This window comes from Globicephala melas, chromosome 4 (genome assembly GCF_963455315.2).
Source record: "Globicephala melas chromosome 4, mGloMel1.2, whole genome shotgun sequence".
NCBI lineage: Eukaryota > Metazoa > Chordata > Mammalia > Artiodactyla > Delphinidae > Globicephala > Globicephala melas.
Window position 1 is genome coordinate 126,547,857 of NC_083317.1, and position 19,290 is coordinate 126,567,146.

Genomic DNA, 19,290 nt, shown 5'->3' on the forward strand with positions numbered 1-19,290 from the left:
TAGCATTTATTATAGTAAAAGTTGCTCTTGTAAAACACTAGTGATTTTTGGTCCATATCTTATTTTCCATTTGATGTTAAAACATTTTACATTATTTACAAAATAAATTGCAATATTTATGATACATAATTTTTTTTCCTGACCTTTGGAACATTATTACAGTTTCAAGTAACTAAAAAATAAAAACATGGCGACTAGATGTACTGAAAAGTATATACTGAACATATTTAATCACCACAGTAATTTAAAAGTCCTGATCTTTACTTCTTGATTAAAATTCATTAACATGAAGTCATTCAGGAATCTCTGGGATTTCTCTATTATCCACAATGAGAGTATGAATAATCCCTTCTTTCCGCTTCCCACTACTGACAGCCTTTATGTAACAGTCATGGTTCCCAATACTGAAGTGAGTTTCAGTTCCGTCATCTACAAACTCACCCTGGGCAAACAAAAGAAGGAGGAATTAGTGTTCCAGAAACATTTGTCTTTGTCTAGAGCATTAACATCACCCAAAAAGGGAGGTATAATGAAGTACATATTAGTTCAATGTTAAACTTGGCAAGATTAAAGTTAGAAGCTTGTATTTAGATGCTGTTACGTCTCTGTTATGAAGGTTTCTTATTTGTACCCCCTACAATCTTTAAGAATCTTGAGTTTCAGAGAAAAAAAAAAAGTGTACCTAATGGCTATGTGTCTATAACATACACTATGTAGACAATGTAGACCATTTTCAAAAGTAAAAATAATAAACCTGATAGCAAACATTTATTAGTGATTTATTCTATACAAAGAATGGTTTACATGCATTATTTTATTGCATCTTCACAATAACCTGATTGGAGTACGATTACTATCCACATTTGATATGTGAGGAAACTGAGGCACAGAGTAGTTAAATTACTTGCTGAAGGCCCCAGTCAGTAAGGGATGGAGTGTTCTTAACCACTCTGAACATCTGATTCCCCAGTGTATAAGGTGGCTTACAATAAATACATTAAAAATAACATAAAACCAAACACTACTGAGTCTAGACTTGCTCTGTCCAGTACAGTAGCCACTGGCCACATGTGGCAACTGATCATGTAATGAGGTGGGTCTAAAATGAGATACTATGTTAAGGGTAAAATATACACTGGATTTGGAAGACTTAGTATGAAACAAAGAATGTAAAATGACTCAGTAGAAACTTTTTATATTTATTACATGTTAAATGATAATATTTTTGATATACTGATTTAAATCAAATTTTTATTAAGATGAACTTCACTGTAAAACTTCTGAAATCTGGCTACTAGAAAAGTTATATATGAAGCTCATATCTGTGGCTCATATTTCTATTGAACAGCACTGATCTAGAGTAAAAAGATAGGGGCCAAGTGGTACAGAGAAGGAATGAAGAACAGGAGGCTTAGAGGATAAAAGTGGATTATGCAAGCAAGCACCATCAGACTCACAACTTGGCTATGAGCTTCCTGGCAGCCAAAGCAGACAGAGCAAGGCCCCGTAGCTAACATTATCTAACCAAAGAAAGCACAGGAGGCATCAGAGAGGGAAGCTTTTTCTTAGCTCTGGGAAGAATCTGGCCAACACGGAGGTGTACTGACCACAAGGACTGGGGGTGCTGGCCCTGGAGTCTAGTGTGTTCTTTTTACCCCTTTTCACATTGAGCTTTGAAAAAATCCCTCAGGTCATACTTCTGTAAAAATCAATTTAGAGGGCAGAGGAAGGGTTGAGTAATACAATCCTTGTCAGTAGCTTCTTGGTAATTTGACAGATACATGGTCTTGGTCACGGTGCTTTGAGATGAAAAGGAAATGGAGAAAATAAGCCGTAACTCACAGGCAGCAAGAGCAGGTGTGCATAGTGCTGGGGAAGACTGCCCGGCAAACTAGGCCGTAGTTACAATGAGGAGGCAACTGGGTGAGACAGAGCTATTGTCCAAACACTTGTGGTTTCTTGTCAATTACTGAGGAACAAAGACATTGTGGATGGACATTATTTTCAACTCCCTACTTATTTACAACCACATTCTTAAATCTCTCTTTACATTTGCACTGGAGAATTCCTGGAGGGTGGAAGGAATGTGATCCCAAACTGCAGACTCCATCTAGGGAATTCCAGGGTAGGAAAGGGAGAATAGGAAGGACTAGTAGATGTGGCATCGGGCACACAGTAGGCATGGAAACTTAAGCGGGTCCAAAAGGAGACATAAAATACTGAAGAGCTCTCCAAGCCTCTCTGCATAAAAGTCTCGATGGGTAGGTTTAACCCAGAGGGTGGATCAAACTCTGGAGGATCAATTTTGAGTGAGCCCTGGTTACATTTCCCTTCAAGAATTAAAACTAGGATTAATAAAGAGAAAAGCATTAATCTTTGTAACCTTTGATTTCTGGCTTGGGCACTTCCTTAGAAGCAGATTGGCTATAAAACCCAGCTAGTCTGCTGAATACATTCATCCCAGACCTTCCCTCCAAGCACATCTCCTCACCTTCCCAGACCTACAATAGAGAAGGGAGATAACAGCAGCAACCACAACTTGCAACTAGCTAAACTGTGCCGGGGAAGAGACCTTCTCACGATCTCTAGCCCTGGTGTTCACGTCTGAAGCCATGAAAGGGGACACCAGGGCTGGTATACCACCTGCTTGCCAGCTGACCCCAGAACACATGGGAATTTCCACCCAAAGATTTCAGCTCCTGCTTCCACACTCCCAGCTGTCCAGGACTGCCTCCCCTGCTTCACTTCCTCCCCTGCTGTACATACCATTACTTCCTTCCCACTTGAGATGCACTCCTATATTCATCCCACCACAGCCCTAACAGTGCAAGCAGCAAAAGCCCAACACACTGGGGTTTGGATGGGGATTTCATTGTGCTTGGCTTCAATGGGTGGGGTAGCCTCTTAGCACTGCTACTCTACAAATTTCACTTGTCTTCTGGGGTTCGTGACAGTGCCCTTTCCTACCTGCCTTTGTGTCACCTGACATTGTGTGCATCATTTCTTTTTCACAATCTTTGCTTTTAGAAAAGTACTATCTGCTTTTTGAGTGTATGGTGTAAAGCCTTCCTATTCAGAGTGTGACCTGTGGACCAGCAGCTCTGGCAACACCTGAGGACATGTTAGAATATGCACTTTAACAAGATCCCAACTGATTCTATGCATGCAAGTTTGAGAAGCAGTGGTATAAAGCACCTCTTTAACCTGGATAAACACAGGAGGACTCAACCTTTGGGGAGGACTTTTTTTTCTTTCTTTTTTTTTTTTTTTACAAACCCTTGTGTCGAGGACTGACTTTCAATAAGTTTGCAGCAAGGGAGCTGCTCTGCTAGGTACGAAACCCAGACCCAAAAGGAGATCGTCTACGAATGGTTTAGCACCAGGGTCCTCATGAAACGGGCGTGATGGGCGAGGGTGCGGCCACCTTTCTAGCCGCGCGCCCGTGTCCCAGGACGAGGGATTCTCCGCACCGGACCCCGGTCCCGACGTGCAGCAGGTTGCGCTGTGCTGCACCGCGCCGGGGAGGATTTTGTAAATGTGGGAACTCTTTTCAGGGTAGAGGCTGGTCCAGGAGAGGAAAGGTAGAGTATGAGCTTGGTGCCACACATAAGTTGTTACCAAACTCTCACTGCCCCAGGCACTGCCCAGGAAAGTTCTTCAGATTTTGGAGTCAGTATTACTTCATCTCTTTTTTGTTTTTAACCAAGAGGACCTTCATTACTTATAAAATCTCCAGTTAGGAAACACAGCAACATTTCAATGGTCACTCACGCACATGGTGAGGGTAATCAAAAGGTCAACTTACTGCTGTCTCCATTTTTTTACCATTGCACCATACATCCATAGTGTCTTTTTCTGTAAAAGTAACAGATGAAAAAAAATTATAATCTGTGATTTAAAGTTAACACTTCATTATTTTAAGAAGAGTCTGTTACACTGGATTTTGAAAACTCCATTAATTCCATTCATGGCTTTGAAATTCTTCCAAATTTGAAGAAACTGTGTTTATCTTTTGTTCGCAGACGAAATAAAAATGAAAGCAATCTTCTAAGAAAAAATCATGATCCCAATACAAATTAATGAAGACTTGTTAAAGAAAATCTTTAAAGGAGGATGCAGACAAATGAATGCGAAGAGGGACCTTTCCACACAGAATGTCTTTTTTTTCATATCATCTGAAATGTTTTAATAAAATTTTAAGGTCTCGTTGTGAATCAAAGAAGCGTTTACACACTCCCAGGATTACAATGTGTTTCCATTTAGGATACCAATATATTTTAGCAAATTAAAGAGTGTTTTTGGCCTTTTAAAAACATACGTACTTTAAGTAATGCAATATTTGACCTTATCCCTTTTTTATTTTTTGGATTATAGCAAGTATTGCTTTTCTTTTTTTTATTGGAGTATAGTTGATTTACAATGTTGTGTTAGTTTCAGGTGTACAGCACAGTGATTCATTTACACACACACACACACACACACACACTTTTTCAGATTCTTTTCCCTTATAGGTTATTACAGAATATTGAGTAGAGTTCCCTGTGCTATACAGTAGGACCTTGTCATTTATCTATTTCATATATAGTAGTGTGTATTTGCTAATCCCAGACTCCTAATTTATCCCTCCTAGAATGTCCTCTAACATCAGTGACTAGATGATTCCTCCTGCCTCTCACTAACCCGACTGGATGATGGCACAAAGAGACCGCCAGAAAAGGCTACCCTGCTGTTCATACAGGATAGATAGCAATTTAGCCTTAAATTTCATACTGGATAGCACAGTAATCTCTATTCATTTTGTTATGGTTTCACTTTGAGGAAAATTACTGGATCATAAGAAAAAAATATAGGCATAGTACTTGACAGACTGTTCAGATGACAGTGCTGACATGATAGAGCAAAATGCTGCCACGATACACTCGGGCATTAGCTAAGCGGCCGCAGCTCACTCCAGGGGTGTGTGTACATGTGTGCGCATGTCACAAACGCATATGCATTTTGGGGAAGGATCCCTAGAGCCACTTGTGAATGTCAATGTCCCAGGGAGTGGCAGGTGGGAGGACTGCACTCATTAAGCAGCCAGAAGACGAGCTTTGGGTGTTATAACGAAGACTAGAGAGAAGCGGGACCTGTGTGTGCATACTGAGCCCAGGGGTCAAAACCTGCCTGGGCCCCAATGTTCACTGCAGCACTATTTACAATTGCCAGGTCATGGAAGCAACCTAAATGCCCATCAACAGATGAATGGATAAAGAAGATGTGGTGTATATATACAATGGAATATTACTCAGCCATAAAAAGGAACGAAATTGGGTCATTTGAAGAGACGTGGATGAACCTAGAGACTGTCATACAGAATGAAGTAAGTCAGAAAGAGAAAAACAAGTATCGTATTTTAACGCATATATGTGGAATCTAGAAAAATGGTACAGATGAACTGGTTTGCAAGGCAGAAATAGAGACACAGATGTAGAGAACAAACTTATGGCCACCAAGGGGAGAAAGGAGGGGTGGTGGTGGAATGAATTGGGAGATTGGGATTGACACATATACACTAATATGTATAAAATAGATAACTAATAAGAACATGCTGTATAAAAAATAAATTTAAAAATTCAATTCAAAAAAAAATTACATGCTTTCTTCTGGTAATTGTTTGCATTTAAATTTCAAATCATTAAAAAGTACTATTCACGGGCTTCCCTGGTGGCGCAGTGGTTGAGAATCTGACTCCTAATGCAGGGGACATGGGTTCGAGCCCTGGTCTGGGAGGATCCCACATGCTGCAGAGCAACTAGGCCCGTGAGCCACAACTACTGAGCCTGCGCGTCTGGAGCCTGTGCTCTGCAACAAGAGAGGCCGCGATAGTGAGAGGCCCGTACACCGCCATGAAGAGTGGCCCCCGCTTGCCACAACTAGAGAACGCTCTCGCACAGAAACGAAGACCCAACACAGCAAAAACATTAAATTAATAAACTCCTACCCCCAACATCTTCTTAAAAAGAAAAAGTACTATTCATATTAAAAACAAACAAACAAACAAACCTGCCTGGGTGTCAAGGCTGGATGCCTTGACACTGACAAGCCGTCTACTCCAGGAACACGGTCTCTTCTCCCTGCACCTCGAGATGTGAGCCTCACTTAGAGAGTGGAGAAAGGACTTTGAACTGGGCTAGAGGGAAAGAGAAGAGCAGAGGGGCCCAGGAGGTATGGGAGGGGAAGCCCAATGGCAGCCTGAGTGGGGAGCATCTACGGCCACAGTTGTGGGGAAACCCAGCTCAGCCACCTGGATCAGAGCACAGGGTGCTCAAATAAACCATGACGGTGGTGACAATCGGAATTTTATTTAGTGGGCCAACTGCATGTGTACATGTACTCAGATTTTCTATAATAGCTGTTATTAACATGCCTCTGAAGAACATTGCTAATCCAGAAGCCATAAAAGAAAAGGGGTAAGTAAATCTGACTACATGAAAGTAAAAAAGATTTCTGCATGATTAAAAAAACACATGCATACGTATAAGCAAAGTCATATAATAAATGACAGACTGGGAAAAATACTTGAAGCTCACAATACAAAGAGCTAATTTTAGTAACAGAAGGACTCCTAGCAATCAAGGAGAAAAAGACCAACAACCCAAGAGAAAACAGGTCAAAGGACACGTACAGGCATTATCAGAAAAGAAACACAAAAGGACCGTAAACACATGAAAAGAGGCTCAACCTCACCCAATTCTGAAAGAGGCAAATAAAAAACATGCTGAAATACCATTTTTCACCTAAAAGTAAAGTAGCTGGTGAGCCACTACATTTCTAAACACAACACTGTAAAATTCTGGAACATAAAGATGAGCCCCCAAAAGCTTCCAGAAAGAAACAACTAATGAGATTCAGACTGCATAGAACTTCTCATTCAAAACAAGGGAGAATAGAAGACAATGGAACAAGGCTTTCAAAATTTCTCAGAGGAAAAAAACTCCACATTTTAAAGCTAGAACTCTATACTCCACAAAAGTATCAACTTCATATAAGGTTCATATAATATTTAGCTCCTAGACACCCTTTATTAGGAAATCACTTAAGGATATTTTCCAGTAAACAAAGGTAAAACTGGCAGCTGTGGCATTCAATAACTGATGGAACTAAAGCCAGGGTTCCATGAAAGCAAGCCCAGGACAGCCACTGGGCAGCAGGCCTGGGAAGCAACTATCTAGTTTTGAACAGGAAGTCAACAGACGCCCAAGAATACTGTCATTAAGAATGAGAAGTTTTCAAAGCAATAGATAATACGAGTAAAAAATGCAAACAGACATTAGGAACATGAGCGAAGAAGATATATTTCCATTTCCAACAAGAAAAGAGAAAAGCCACCAGAAGAGCCCAGAAAAACAAATGACTAAAAAAAAAAAAAAAAAAAAAAAAAAATCAAGGTCCAATTGTGAAGTAAACAAAAAATGAGGTATAATTTTGAGAAACTAGTAGATTATAGAACAGAAAACTCACTTGACCTTGACACTAAAAACAACTTCCTTTGAGTGGCACAGGGGGTGTGACAATAATACAGAGAAAGAATGTAACCGTGGCCCACTCCAAAAATATTTACAAAATCACAATAATATAAATGTTATTTATTGGTTTTTAATTTTAGAATCAACCTATAGAAAAAACACAGGAGAACACAGTTATGGCTACAGAACAGAATACAAATATTAACTACTCTGATGATGTCAAAGAAAAGGTAGAGAAGACAGAAGTTGAAGGTGGTAAAGGTGGGAGAGGAGCGGCGGGGGAACTGTATGTTCACAGCCTCATCTTACTCAACAGGGGATGAAGTAAATTTGAAAGCTGATGATGAAGATGGTGGTAGTGGTAGCAGAGGCATGAATTTTTTACTGTCTCCAAATTTCCCCTGCTAAAACAGACAGGGCAACAGAACAGAACCAAAGACCCGATAGACAGTATCTACACCACAAACTCTACAGTACCAATAGGTGGGGGAACCACGGGCAACTCCAAGACCGTAGCTGTAGTATCGGCAACCATGCAGAAGGAAGCAGAGGGAAGCAGCAGAGCCTCTGGTGGACCTAAGAATCCCCAGACAGCAGTCCCGGTTCTAACTGGAGTGTTCGGAGTGGGGATGTGTGAAGAGCAGCTGGACTATAAGGGGTTTTACATCTGACAGTGGATGGGGTGTGGGAGCAGCTGGAGGGGTCTGAAAAGGCTACAGCAGTCTGGGCCCCAGGAACCCTCAAACCAACCCGCCGAAGCTCCCTTCCAGTACAAACCCCACACTGAGAAGGTGGGAAGACAATCCAAACTGAGCCCCCAGGGAAACGAGAGTAAAAGAGAAAATCTAGAAAAAACGGGGGAAGCAAACAGCAGCCATCTCAGAAAGTGTGCCCCAATGATTTTTAACGTCATCCAAAAACGACAGAAAAGGGAACTCAAGAACCTGAAGTTTAAAAAGTTACACAAAACCACACTCCCTTCTATAAATTCAGAAAAACTAAGATCATATAAGAATTATCAAAGAGAGGTACTGAGCTCTAGATCCACACAAAATTGTAAGAAAGAAGAACAGACTACCATCATTATAGATAATAGAAGTATCAGAAAGACATGCTTACATGAAAGGTAAAGCTGTAAAATACTACTTCAAAACGAGCTGAAAGAAATTAAGAAAATCATACAAGATATGAAAGAATGACTAAACAATGATTAGAGAAACTCTGAGAAATGAAGTATAGAACTCAGTAAAAATTAGAAATAAAAATAATTTCATAAATGAGGACTCAACTAAAAGGAACACAAAACAAACACAATAAATAATTTCTTAATAGAAACAGAAAATGAAGAGGAGGAAAATTTTTTAAATCAAAAAGAAATAAAGATGAAAGTACAAGTCACAGGCTGGAAGAAAATAACTGCGAAACATATCCGATAAAGAATGTGTATCTAAATATCTTTGTTACATTTTTAGAATTATTGACTGACAGGAAGTATTTAAATGGCAACCTAGACATCATCTTTTAAATATAACTGAAGCCAAAATGGTTGAAAAAATTAATCTGCTTTTTTCTCATGATAAGTAAATCTCATAATGCACTAAAGATTATGGTTCCAATTTTTTTAACTCGTTATCTAAAATATACTAAGAACTCTTAAAACTCAACAGTAGGAAAACAAACCACCCAACTGAAAAATGGGCAAAAGCTCTATAGAAACAGCTCCCCAAAGAAGATACACAGATGGCAAATAAGCATATGAAAAGATGCTCAACACCACATATTATTAGGGACTTGCAAATTAAAAGTGAGATATCATTACACACTTACTAGAATGACCAAAATCCAAAACACTGGCAACACTGCTGGCAAAGATGTGTAGTAACAGGAACACTCACTCATTGCTGGGAGGAACACAAAATGGTACAGCCATTTTGGAAGACAATTTGGTGGTTTCCTATCCTCTTCAAGAAAAATGGACCCAATTTCTTTAATAAATAAACCATACAGGAGTTTTTTGGTTTCCTTTTTTTTTCCCAACTATGTGCATTTATTACCTGATAAACATTTTTCATTCTTAAAAAAAAATTTTAAGGTATTTTCTAGCATTCAACTAGACTATATACTATGTTTTTTAATAAATTTATTTATTTTTGGCCGTGTTGGGTCTTCGTTGCTGCATGCAGGCTTTCTCTAGCTGCGGCGAGCAGGGGCTACTCTTTGTTGCGGTGTGTGGGCTTCTCATTGCGGTGGCTTCTCTTGTTGAGGAGCATGGGCTCTAAGTGCAAGGGCTTCAGTAGTTGTGGCACGTGGGCTCAGTAGTTGTGGCTCGCGGGCTCTAGAGCACAGGCTCAGTAGTTGTGGCGCACAGGCTTAGTTGCTCCGTGGCATGTGGGATCTTCCCAGACCAGGGCTCAAACCCGTGTCCCCTGCCTTGGCAGGCAGACTCTTAACCACTGAGCCACCAGGGAAGCCCTAGACTATATACTCTTAAAAGACACAGACAAAGTCTCTTCATTTATGGATCCTCAAGGCCTGGTACACAAACTGCCCTTTAAGAGGTTCTCAATATTACCTAATAAATGAATCAATGAATTAATGAGATGATCTACATAGTCTTAACTTAGTGATATGAGAAGCAGGAAATACTAAGAGTAACCAGAAGAGTGAAAAGGTAGTAAATATTTGTCTTGCAAGTTTTGTAGGCCCAACAGAAACTGAGAACACAGATGGCAATCTATAATAGCAGAACTTAGCTCAAAGAGCAATGGCTTACTTTTTATTTTTTAATCTACTTTATCTGGACTGATGATTTTGATCTGCTGCAGTCCTAAACCTATTGCTATCTAGAGAAAAATTCCCTTTTTACTGATGAATCTTTAATTTCCAACTGCCTTTAGACATGGTTTTAAAGAGAAATATCAAATAATAACAAATGTCTACATCAATATTTCTTTCTTTAAACCCAAGTTTATAATCCTCGAATCCATCACTATAAAATCTGGCTCTCATATTTTCCATATAAATCAGTCGATTCAATGAATACTTCATTTCCACAGGACACGTGAGAAATATAACTGCACTTAACATTCTCTCCTATTCAAAGCTCCCATAAAAGGTCTGGACAGTTAGAGGAACTAATTAAATGGCCACCATAAAAAGCCAACAAATTCTGCAGAAACGGCTCTCACTTACCCAGCACAACTCTAAAGTCCTCACCATTCAAATGTAATACCCAAGTATTGGTGGTTTTTGATCTGTTCTCCATATACTTCTTGAGACTTTTCCCATTAATTTCCAGAGTATATTCATAAGCAAACCCACTGACAGCATCTATATTTATGCTTGCTTTCATCTTTGAAGCTCCAACACAGAAGGTTTCTTTGCCCACTAATTTGAACATCCATTCTTTTCTTATCTCTTCCTAAGTAATAAAATATAAAAGTTGAAAACACATAAATGGAAGAAAATTTAATATTTTCACGATACAAAAGTTTTAGAAAATAAAGTCATTTTAAGTTTAAATATTAGATGTTATAGTCTATGAATTGAACAACTATTATTAGTTTACTTTGTATGGCAAAATGATACAGGCCAATATATAAAGATAACCACTGTAAGAGAAAAGCCTTGCATTCACATATGAAGAATCTACATTAGCAAAATCAAGCTTCCCTGTACACCATATTTACAAAGTAACAGTTTTTCCTACCTTCCCATCTACATATACCACTCGTTTGCCTGATGTGGTCCCATGTTCGAATTCAATCTTATGGACTCCATCACTTAAAGCAACATCCCAAACAGCTACGAGATCTGTCATTTTTTCCAGGCTGTAAGGAGGGCTAAGGGAATAAAATTAAGCAATTATAATAGGCCAAAACAGTAATAGAATAACCAATTAATCCTTCCAAGGTGAAAATATCAGATTTCAAAAAGCCCTGAAATTATAAAATATTAAAGTGATATTAGCTAAGAAAGCCTACTTATAGTACATGTAACTATCTTCTCCCTCTTATGCATTCTTCTTTTAAGATGAAATTACTATATATGGGTATATAGTCAGATAATTCCAAAGTCACCTTAATATAATAGGATTAAGAATCAGTCAGTTTATCCACGAAAGTATTCTAAGCTAGGCCACAGAATAATGCTTGGAAAGGTCAGTAAAAAGTTTCTACTTCTCCCTCCCGTCACTTAAAAAGCACAGTATTTAATTTTGGTTTTACTTTTTCAGATCCAATCACTCTAAAGCAAGAATTCTCAAAACATTTTATACTTAAACCAATAACTAGGGATTAATTTTAACAAAAAAGGTTCTAATTTATAATACTAAGACTGAGGAAAAAAGAAGTCATGGAAGAAATGTTCTATAATAGATATAAAAATGTTATGGAAGATAGTAATCTTGTCATTATTATAGGAAATCTTATCAAAAATATAAAGGATTCTGTTTTGTCAAGTTTCTGGCACAATTTAATATAAAATATATATTATATGTGTGTCCTATGTGAATAACCTGTTATGTATAATGAATATGTAACATGTAAGTACTATTTTGATACTGATATAGATCTTTAGCTTTGAGAGAAGTAACATTTATTACAGCAATAATGATCATAGCTAACAGTTATTTAGTACTTACTGTGTGTCAATCACTGTGCTAAGAGCTTTACATATATTAACTCAAAGAATCCTCACCATGAGGTGGGTACTATCATTATCTCTATTTATAGATGAGGAAACTGAGGCTCAGAGAGGCCAAGGGCTTGTTTAAGGTCACAATGACAGTAAGTGGCAGATGGCATGTAAACTTAGGACTCTGGCTCCAGAGTCTGTCTCTTGACTACATCCTACTCTTCATTCACTCTAATCTCCTCTGTAGGGTCTAAATCAAAGACAGTAAATGGATTTTATATCATTTTGAAGTGACTGCCAAGAATTTTGTGCTGAGATGGATTTGGAGACCTTACCTCCAGGTCCTATGGGAAAGGATGCCACATTAGTGCTGGCTACCTCCATGCCAGGTGTTTACCACCCTTGCTCGAAATCACAGAAAAGCAAAACTATGTGTTCTGCAATATTACAAAATGTGTCCTTTAAAAAGTAGCCTGGATAAATACCTCTCCTGAATGATTAAAACTTCCTTGAAATTTTCATAGCTAGCTTTATTGCAATGCAAGACATTTACCTTTCGTCATCTTCAAAGATAGGACTGTCATCTCCAGATGCCATGGTTGGCAAAACAGTCTTTAATCCAATTAGCAGCCAGGAAAGAGAAAAGGAGAATTGCAGCAAAGAAAGACTGAGAGCAACAAAGATGACATCTGCAAAGAGTTTTTCTAACCCTGCAATCCATTTCTTAAATTGCACGCAGTTTCTGATGAAACAGCGTTTACATACAATAGAATTGCAATATCTAATTTTCAGGGAAAGAAGTTAAATCACGCAAATTAGCCAATCATATTTTTACCTGTTATGGATTTATAATTTCCTAAAACCAGAGAATAAACTCTAGTTTATGCCACTGAACTAGGGAAGCCAGGGAAGCCCCCTGAACTGTATATTTTAAAATAGCAAATTTTATGTCATATATATTTTATCACAACTTAAAAAATTAATACTGTAATATATAAAAAGCCCATTGAATTATACCCTTTAAATGGGTGAAATGAATGGTATATGTGTTAAGCTTGCAAGAAGCATCCAGGGATACGCCAGTTTGCTTTCTAAGAGCAAACGTAATTTGCCCACTTACTCAAGCCCACTTAATTTACTAGTGGCAATAATGAATCCATAAAAGTTACGTAGTTTGCTCAGGTCACTAGAAGAGCCCAAGCCAAAACTGAAGTCCAGAACTCCTGTGTAATTAACTAAACAGTATCTGGGCTGTAATGCTAAAATCAGAAGCACACATAATACTCACACACATAGGAAACCCCCCACATTTGAATATTTGGGATTAACAGTTGTACCCCTGCCAAACCTACTGAAAAATAATTTCAACTATTTTTTGCTCCCAAGATCTACTCCAGTCTAGCCTTTTCTGTATAGATGTCCAAGGGTGCTCACTCCTTGTAAAAAACGGGATATTGACAATCGTTTTGGTCTGGAAACAGCCAGAAGCCACAAATTGTTTTTTAAAAGATATTAAGGGCTTCCCTAGTGGCGCAGTGGTTAAGAATCCGCCTGCCAATGCAGGGGACACGGGTTCGAGCCCTGGTCCGGGAAGATCCCACATGCCGCGGAGCAACTAAGCCCGTATGCCACAACTACTGAGCCTGCGCTCTAGAGCCCGTGAGCCACAACTACTGAGCCCAAGTGCTGCAACTACTGAAGCCCGTGCGCCTAGAGCCCGTGCTCCGCAACAAGAGAAACCACCGCAATGAGAAGCCTGCGCACCGCAACGAAGAGTAGCCCCCGCTCCCCGCAACTAGAGAAAGCCCGCGCGCAGCAACGAAGACCCAACGTAGCCATAAATTAATTAATTAATTAAAAAATTTTAAAGATATTAAAGACCTTAGCATCCATAAAAGCGATCCAGCAGGCAAAGAAAAGCTAAGCATTTTGGAATGAAAGCTAAAGATTCAAAACACACTGTACCCAAAATAAATCCCTCGTTTTTTTAGCACCTTATATATTTGTGGATTTTTCTAGTCTTAAAAATATTTCTTAGGGGAACTTCCCTGGTGGTCCAGTGGTTAAGGCTTTGCCTTCCAATGCAGGGGGTGCGGGATCCATCCTTGATCGGGGAGCTAAGATCCCGCATGCCTCATGGCCAAAAAACCAAAACATGAAACAGAAGCAATACTGTAACAAATTCAGTAAAGACTTCAAAAATGGTCCACATCAAAAAAAATCTTTAAAAAAAATTCTTAAGGATATCTCCTATGAAAGCGGAGGGTATCCTGCAACTATCAAAGCAAAGAGAATACATAGCAATAGAGTAAGCCAACAGCATAATATAAACTTAAATAAGCATCCTTTGTAAATCAGAGTAGATTTTGGGATATCATTCAAAATTTGCTCTACAACTTTTAGAGACTCTAGAAAGTTCAGTAATTCAGCAAACTTGAAAGAACTGCCCAATTTTCCATTATAAGGAACTTCAAATATTATCACACTAACATAAGGCATCGCACCATATTAATTATAATTATATTTCATATAAAGTATAAAAGACAACACAGCAAATTAGAAAGGTTAGAAATCAAGATCACAGAAAAAAACTTTTTCCCTCAACTATCAACATTCACTTATACATTCAACATTTATTTATAGAGTATCAGTTTAAGGTGTTGAAGAAGTTTTGGAAATAGTGGTGACGGTTGCACAACATCATGGATGTACTTTATGCCACTGAACTGTACATTTTAAAATGGCAAATTTTATGTCATATATATTTTACCACAACTTAAAAAATTAATACTGTAATACACAAAAAACCCGTTGAATTATACCCTTTAAATGGGGGAATTGTATGCTATATTAATTATATCTCAACAAAACTGTTTTAAAAAAAAACACCCAGGGCTTCCCAGGTGGTGCAGTGGTTGAGAATCTGACTGCTAATGCAGGGGACAGGGGTTCGAGCCCTGGTCTGGGAAGATCCCACATGCCGTGGAGCAACTAGGCCCGTGAGCCACAACTACTGAGCCTGCGCGTCTGGAGCCTGTGCTTCGCAACAAGAGAGGCCGCAATAGTGAAGAGGCCCGCGCACCGCGATGAAAAGTGGCCCCCGCTTGCCGCAACTAGAGAAAGCCCTCGCACAGAAATGAAGGCCCAACACAGCCAAAAATAAATATAAAAATAAATAAATAAATAAAAGATTACTATATAAAAAAAAAAACACCCAGGTGCCCTGCCAGTAGTGTTTCTTGGAATATGATTACACCTATAACCAAGAGATGATCACAGCTGTCCATGTATCTGTCTCACACAGATCTCTAAGCTACAAACTGGACTTAATAAACACATGTCATATTCTAAATTTATCCACCATACATACATTTAATTATCACGACCATGTGACCAAACTGGAAAATGATTATTACAAAGAAAAATCCCCTGTGTTTCAACACAAAGTTTTAAGGATGTAAATAAAAAGGATGGAGAAACAAATTCCATTTATTTTCACTGATAAGGACAATGTCACTCACTCACTTGAAACTTTACATGTCTTCAAAGGAAGCTTTCTGAGTATCTGGTGACATACCCATCAGCATAATCCTTTAAAATCCCTCCCCTAGCAACCCAGCATCCATGTATCAGAAAGTATGACAAATATAAACAGTTTCCACTGTTCATCTAACTAACCCCAGCTTGAATTTTGCTTTAACTTAGGTTTAGTCGTATTGGAGACTGTAATGGTTTATCCAAGCTAAACCTAAGTCAGTTTTAAAAATTACTAAGGTACTCACAGTTCCTTTTCAGCAAAGCTCTAGGTAAGGCCAGCTACAAGGCAGGTCAAACTTAAAGAGGTGTTGACACCGTCCGGCGGGTCCCTTGTGAAGCACTGGGATCTCCAGCAAAGTCTGTCAGAAAGCTCCCTAAGCCAGGTGTTCCCAAATGCGAGGCACAAAAACGGAAATAACTTTTCCGAGGTGCATTTTTGCAACGTATACCACAAGCCTTACGAGGGATTCTCTCTACACAAATAATCGTGCTCAAAAAACCAGACGGAACAGTGCTCAACAAATTGCTTTTTGTAATAGCTAAGAACTGAAAACCACCTGTATGCTCACCATCAGAGAGATAATCCATTATGTAAATCACAGTCCTGTCACTCAGCGAGCGTCAAGCCCCGGCCAGGCGCGGTCAACCTGGCCCCAACACAGACTAGCGCGGCCAATGAAAAGGATGGAGAAAAACATCGAAAGCCGCGCGCAGACGCGTGGGATGTATTAGTAAGACACAGAAGCCGAGCTGCGGCACTTTACGATCCATGTTCAGCGAAACTGCAGCTCGCTCATGCTTGCAGGGAAGAGGGGACTGGAAGGAAATACACCTTAATGTTAACCCGAGTGTCTCCCGGGAGAGGGGGATCGGCTCCTGCGCTTCCTTGCTTGTGCTTTTCTGCTCCACTTTTCCGACGGCGACAAGTATGAATTTATACTCGGGGAGAGGCCGGAGCCGCGGGTCGCGGGGTCTGGCCGGGTAGGGGGGCCCCGCCGCCCACCCCGGTCCCTGCCCCGCCCGCGGCCCGGCCGCCGGGAGACACCAGGAGCCCCCTCCCCGCCCCCCGTGCGGGCCCGGGCCTCACCGCAGGGTCGCCAGGCCACGGAGACACCGCCCACCGCTCGGCGCGCCCGCCGCCACCGCCGCCGCCCGGAGATGGCGGCCGCCAGCGCCGCGGCGGGGTCGCCTGGGGCTGCGGGCAGGGGCTTCCGGGGCGGCCGGGCCTCCCCACCTGAAGTGTGGGGCTCACCTGAGCGCTGTGGGCCGCGGCGGGGCTCTGGGCCCAGAGACCGGTGGGTTCCGCCGACTCGGCCACTTAGGCAGCGTGGCCTCGTCCCGTCGCCGAGAACCAGACGCAGCCTCCGCGGAAGCGAGAGCTCGGCAGGCGCAAGTCCCGAGCGCGCCGACTCTCTGTCGCGCTTCAGGTCCCCAGGGGTGCCCCGCGCAGGCCGCCTTCCTCCTCCCCGCGCGGCGACCCAACCCCGACCGCGGCGACCCAACCCCGCCCGCTTCTCCCGCCGCCGGCTTTGCGTTCTCACCCCCTCCCTAGGCTCCTCGGTAAGAAACAGCGGATAGCCGGCGTTGGTCGGACGCCGGGGAAAACCAGGTGGGCCAAACCCCCCTACCTGCTCTGTAGCCGCGGGGCAGGTAAATCCGATCGTGGCATTCGCTCCTTGAAACCCTGTAAGGCTGCTGGCTATTTCTTTAAACATCAAAACTCCTTAGGGTTGGCGCAAGGCCCTGTGTTTGATGTTGCCCCTGCCTCCTCTGGCTTCATTTAGAGCCTCAAATGTTGCAAAGTCCTTCTCACCCAGGGCCTCTGCACGTGCTCTTCCCTCTGCCTGGACGCTCCTCCCTGCCTCTTCCCTTAGTTAACCTCCATTTTGCTGTTGAGATTGTTCTTCAAATATCATTTCTTAAGGAAAACTACGCTGGCCCCTAAGGCTTGCAACACCTGAAATTCTCCTTCTCAGCTCCATTCAGGGTGTGCAAGTATTCTTTGTAATCTTTGCTGAATGTGCAGTGTAATTGTACACCGAGGTCCGAGAAGGCGGGACGGTGGCTGATGGGTCCTCACTCTAGCATCTCCCACGTCTGCACAGTGCAGGCTTGTATTAGGCTCTGATAAATATTTGTTAAATGAATGAATGAAGAGCAGGCCTGAGTAATGTTTTAGGTGGCCTCGATTTTTTTCACATTAAGGAAGAGACAGCATCACTGCAGGGAGGGAGGACCGTGGGTGAGTGGGCCATCTGAGAAGAGCAGTGAGTGGTCCCTGTGGAGAGTGGGCCCCAGCAACAAAATAGAGACATGTGAAGGGATTCTCCGGGGGTCCTGGGGCTCTGAAGATTTGGAGGAACAGGGACATCTAGGCCCCATTGTGTAATTTCTTCCTGCAGCTTGATGTTAACGTTAAAAAGGATTGTTTCACCTCTGGGATTGGTAGTGAGGGTGCTGAGCAAGTATGTGAGAGAAGGGGAGTTGGGAAACAATAAAGAACAATCTACTGATTAGGTCAACCTGTCTGCAGAGTAGTAGACTGGATCTCAGAGAGCACTGATTTCTTGTTTGCCACCCTGTATTGAAAGCTCCCTGAAGACAAAGACTTTTCATATTTGTGTTTTTTTCTGCACTAGTGTCCTGAAAAGAGAGTTTTCAATAAATTATTGTTAAAAGAATAAATTAGGGGGCAAAGGTAAAAGGCCTCAGAGTGGTGATTTCCAGAGATGAGACAAGGCTAGCTGAAGATACCTCCCTAATTCCTTTCTCCCAATCCTTAGTTCTTCTGAGAAACAGCTGTGAGTTGTTGGGCTAGGACCAGGAAACCCTGGTTGGGCAGCAGCTCAAAAGTATTGTTTAATGAAGAATCATATTTTCTTGTAAAACTTTGGGAATCAGAATATCTTTTACAAGACCAATGATGTGTAATTTATCGAATGCTTGCTTTGTGCCTCGTGTATCATTGCCTGTCGTTCTCACAACAGTCCAGTGATTATACTTACACCCATTTTGCAGAGAGACCCAAAGCCCTTCAGAAGTTGTGGAGCCAGGCCTGTGGGATTTGAAAAGTTCATATTAACAAGGCCTGTTATTAGAAAAGTATTAATTATGCATGAACAGAAATATAGGTCCTGTCTTAGAGGCCTGGGGAGCCCCTCTTCCCAGGGGCCCCAGAATGTAGTGGGGGTCAGCCCACTCGTGAAGTGTACCCAAGTCTGTCCCCAGAATAGGCGAGGCAGTCAGATTTCTCCACTGGCTTCTTCTGTGCCACTGTTTCTTCCTTGGGTATAGGTTCTGGGATACCTGGAATTAAGGAACACACCAGTTTGGGCTGCATTTTCTACCTACTCATTCCCTGGGTCCAGGACACTGGAGATAGGAATAGTCGCTTGTTATCAAACAGGATTGTCATGGAAAGAAATAAAGTCTGAACAAAATACTGTGAAAGGTATTGAACTGAGTGTGAAACGTACTCATCTGGCTGATCCTGCTTTAGACTTTATTTCCACTCTCAGAGTGTCTTCTTGTTACCCAAGAAGTACCTAAATGTTGCTCTAACCTCTTAAGCTGCCTCTCACCAACCTGCCCATGGACGTCAGTGATTTAT

General features: G+C 41.2%; 1 protein-coding gene across 7 annotated transcripts; it reads right to left on the reverse strand.

The window, feature by feature from the left end:
- On the reverse strand, positions 1 to 17,638 carry FAIM (Fas apoptotic inhibitory molecule). 7 transcript variants are annotated; one of them, XM_060298556.2, is made up of 6 exons: positions 17,309 to 17,638; positions 12,697 to 12,755; positions 11,218 to 11,350; positions 10,701 to 10,929; positions 3,806 to 3,855; positions 1 to 442 (listed from the first exon to the last, which is right to left on the reverse strand). In XM_060298556.2, exons 1-6 carry the CDS (start codon positions 17,393 to 17,395, stop codon positions 293 to 295), a joined length of 708 nt encoding a protein of 235 aa, XP_060154539.1. In that variant the 5' UTR covers positions 17,396 to 17,638; the 3' UTR covers positions 1 to 292. The 7 variants fall into 7 exon arrangements, with proteins under 7 accessions (XP_060154539.1, XP_060154540.1, XP_060154541.1 ...); XM_060298557.1 differs by lacking the exon at positions 17,309 to 17,638 and adding an exon at positions 16,933 to 17,072; XM_060298558.1 differs by lacking the exon at positions 17,309 to 17,638 and adding an exon at positions 16,768 to 16,822.
- Between the last annotated feature and the right edge of the window lie 1,652 nt (positions 17,639 to 19,290).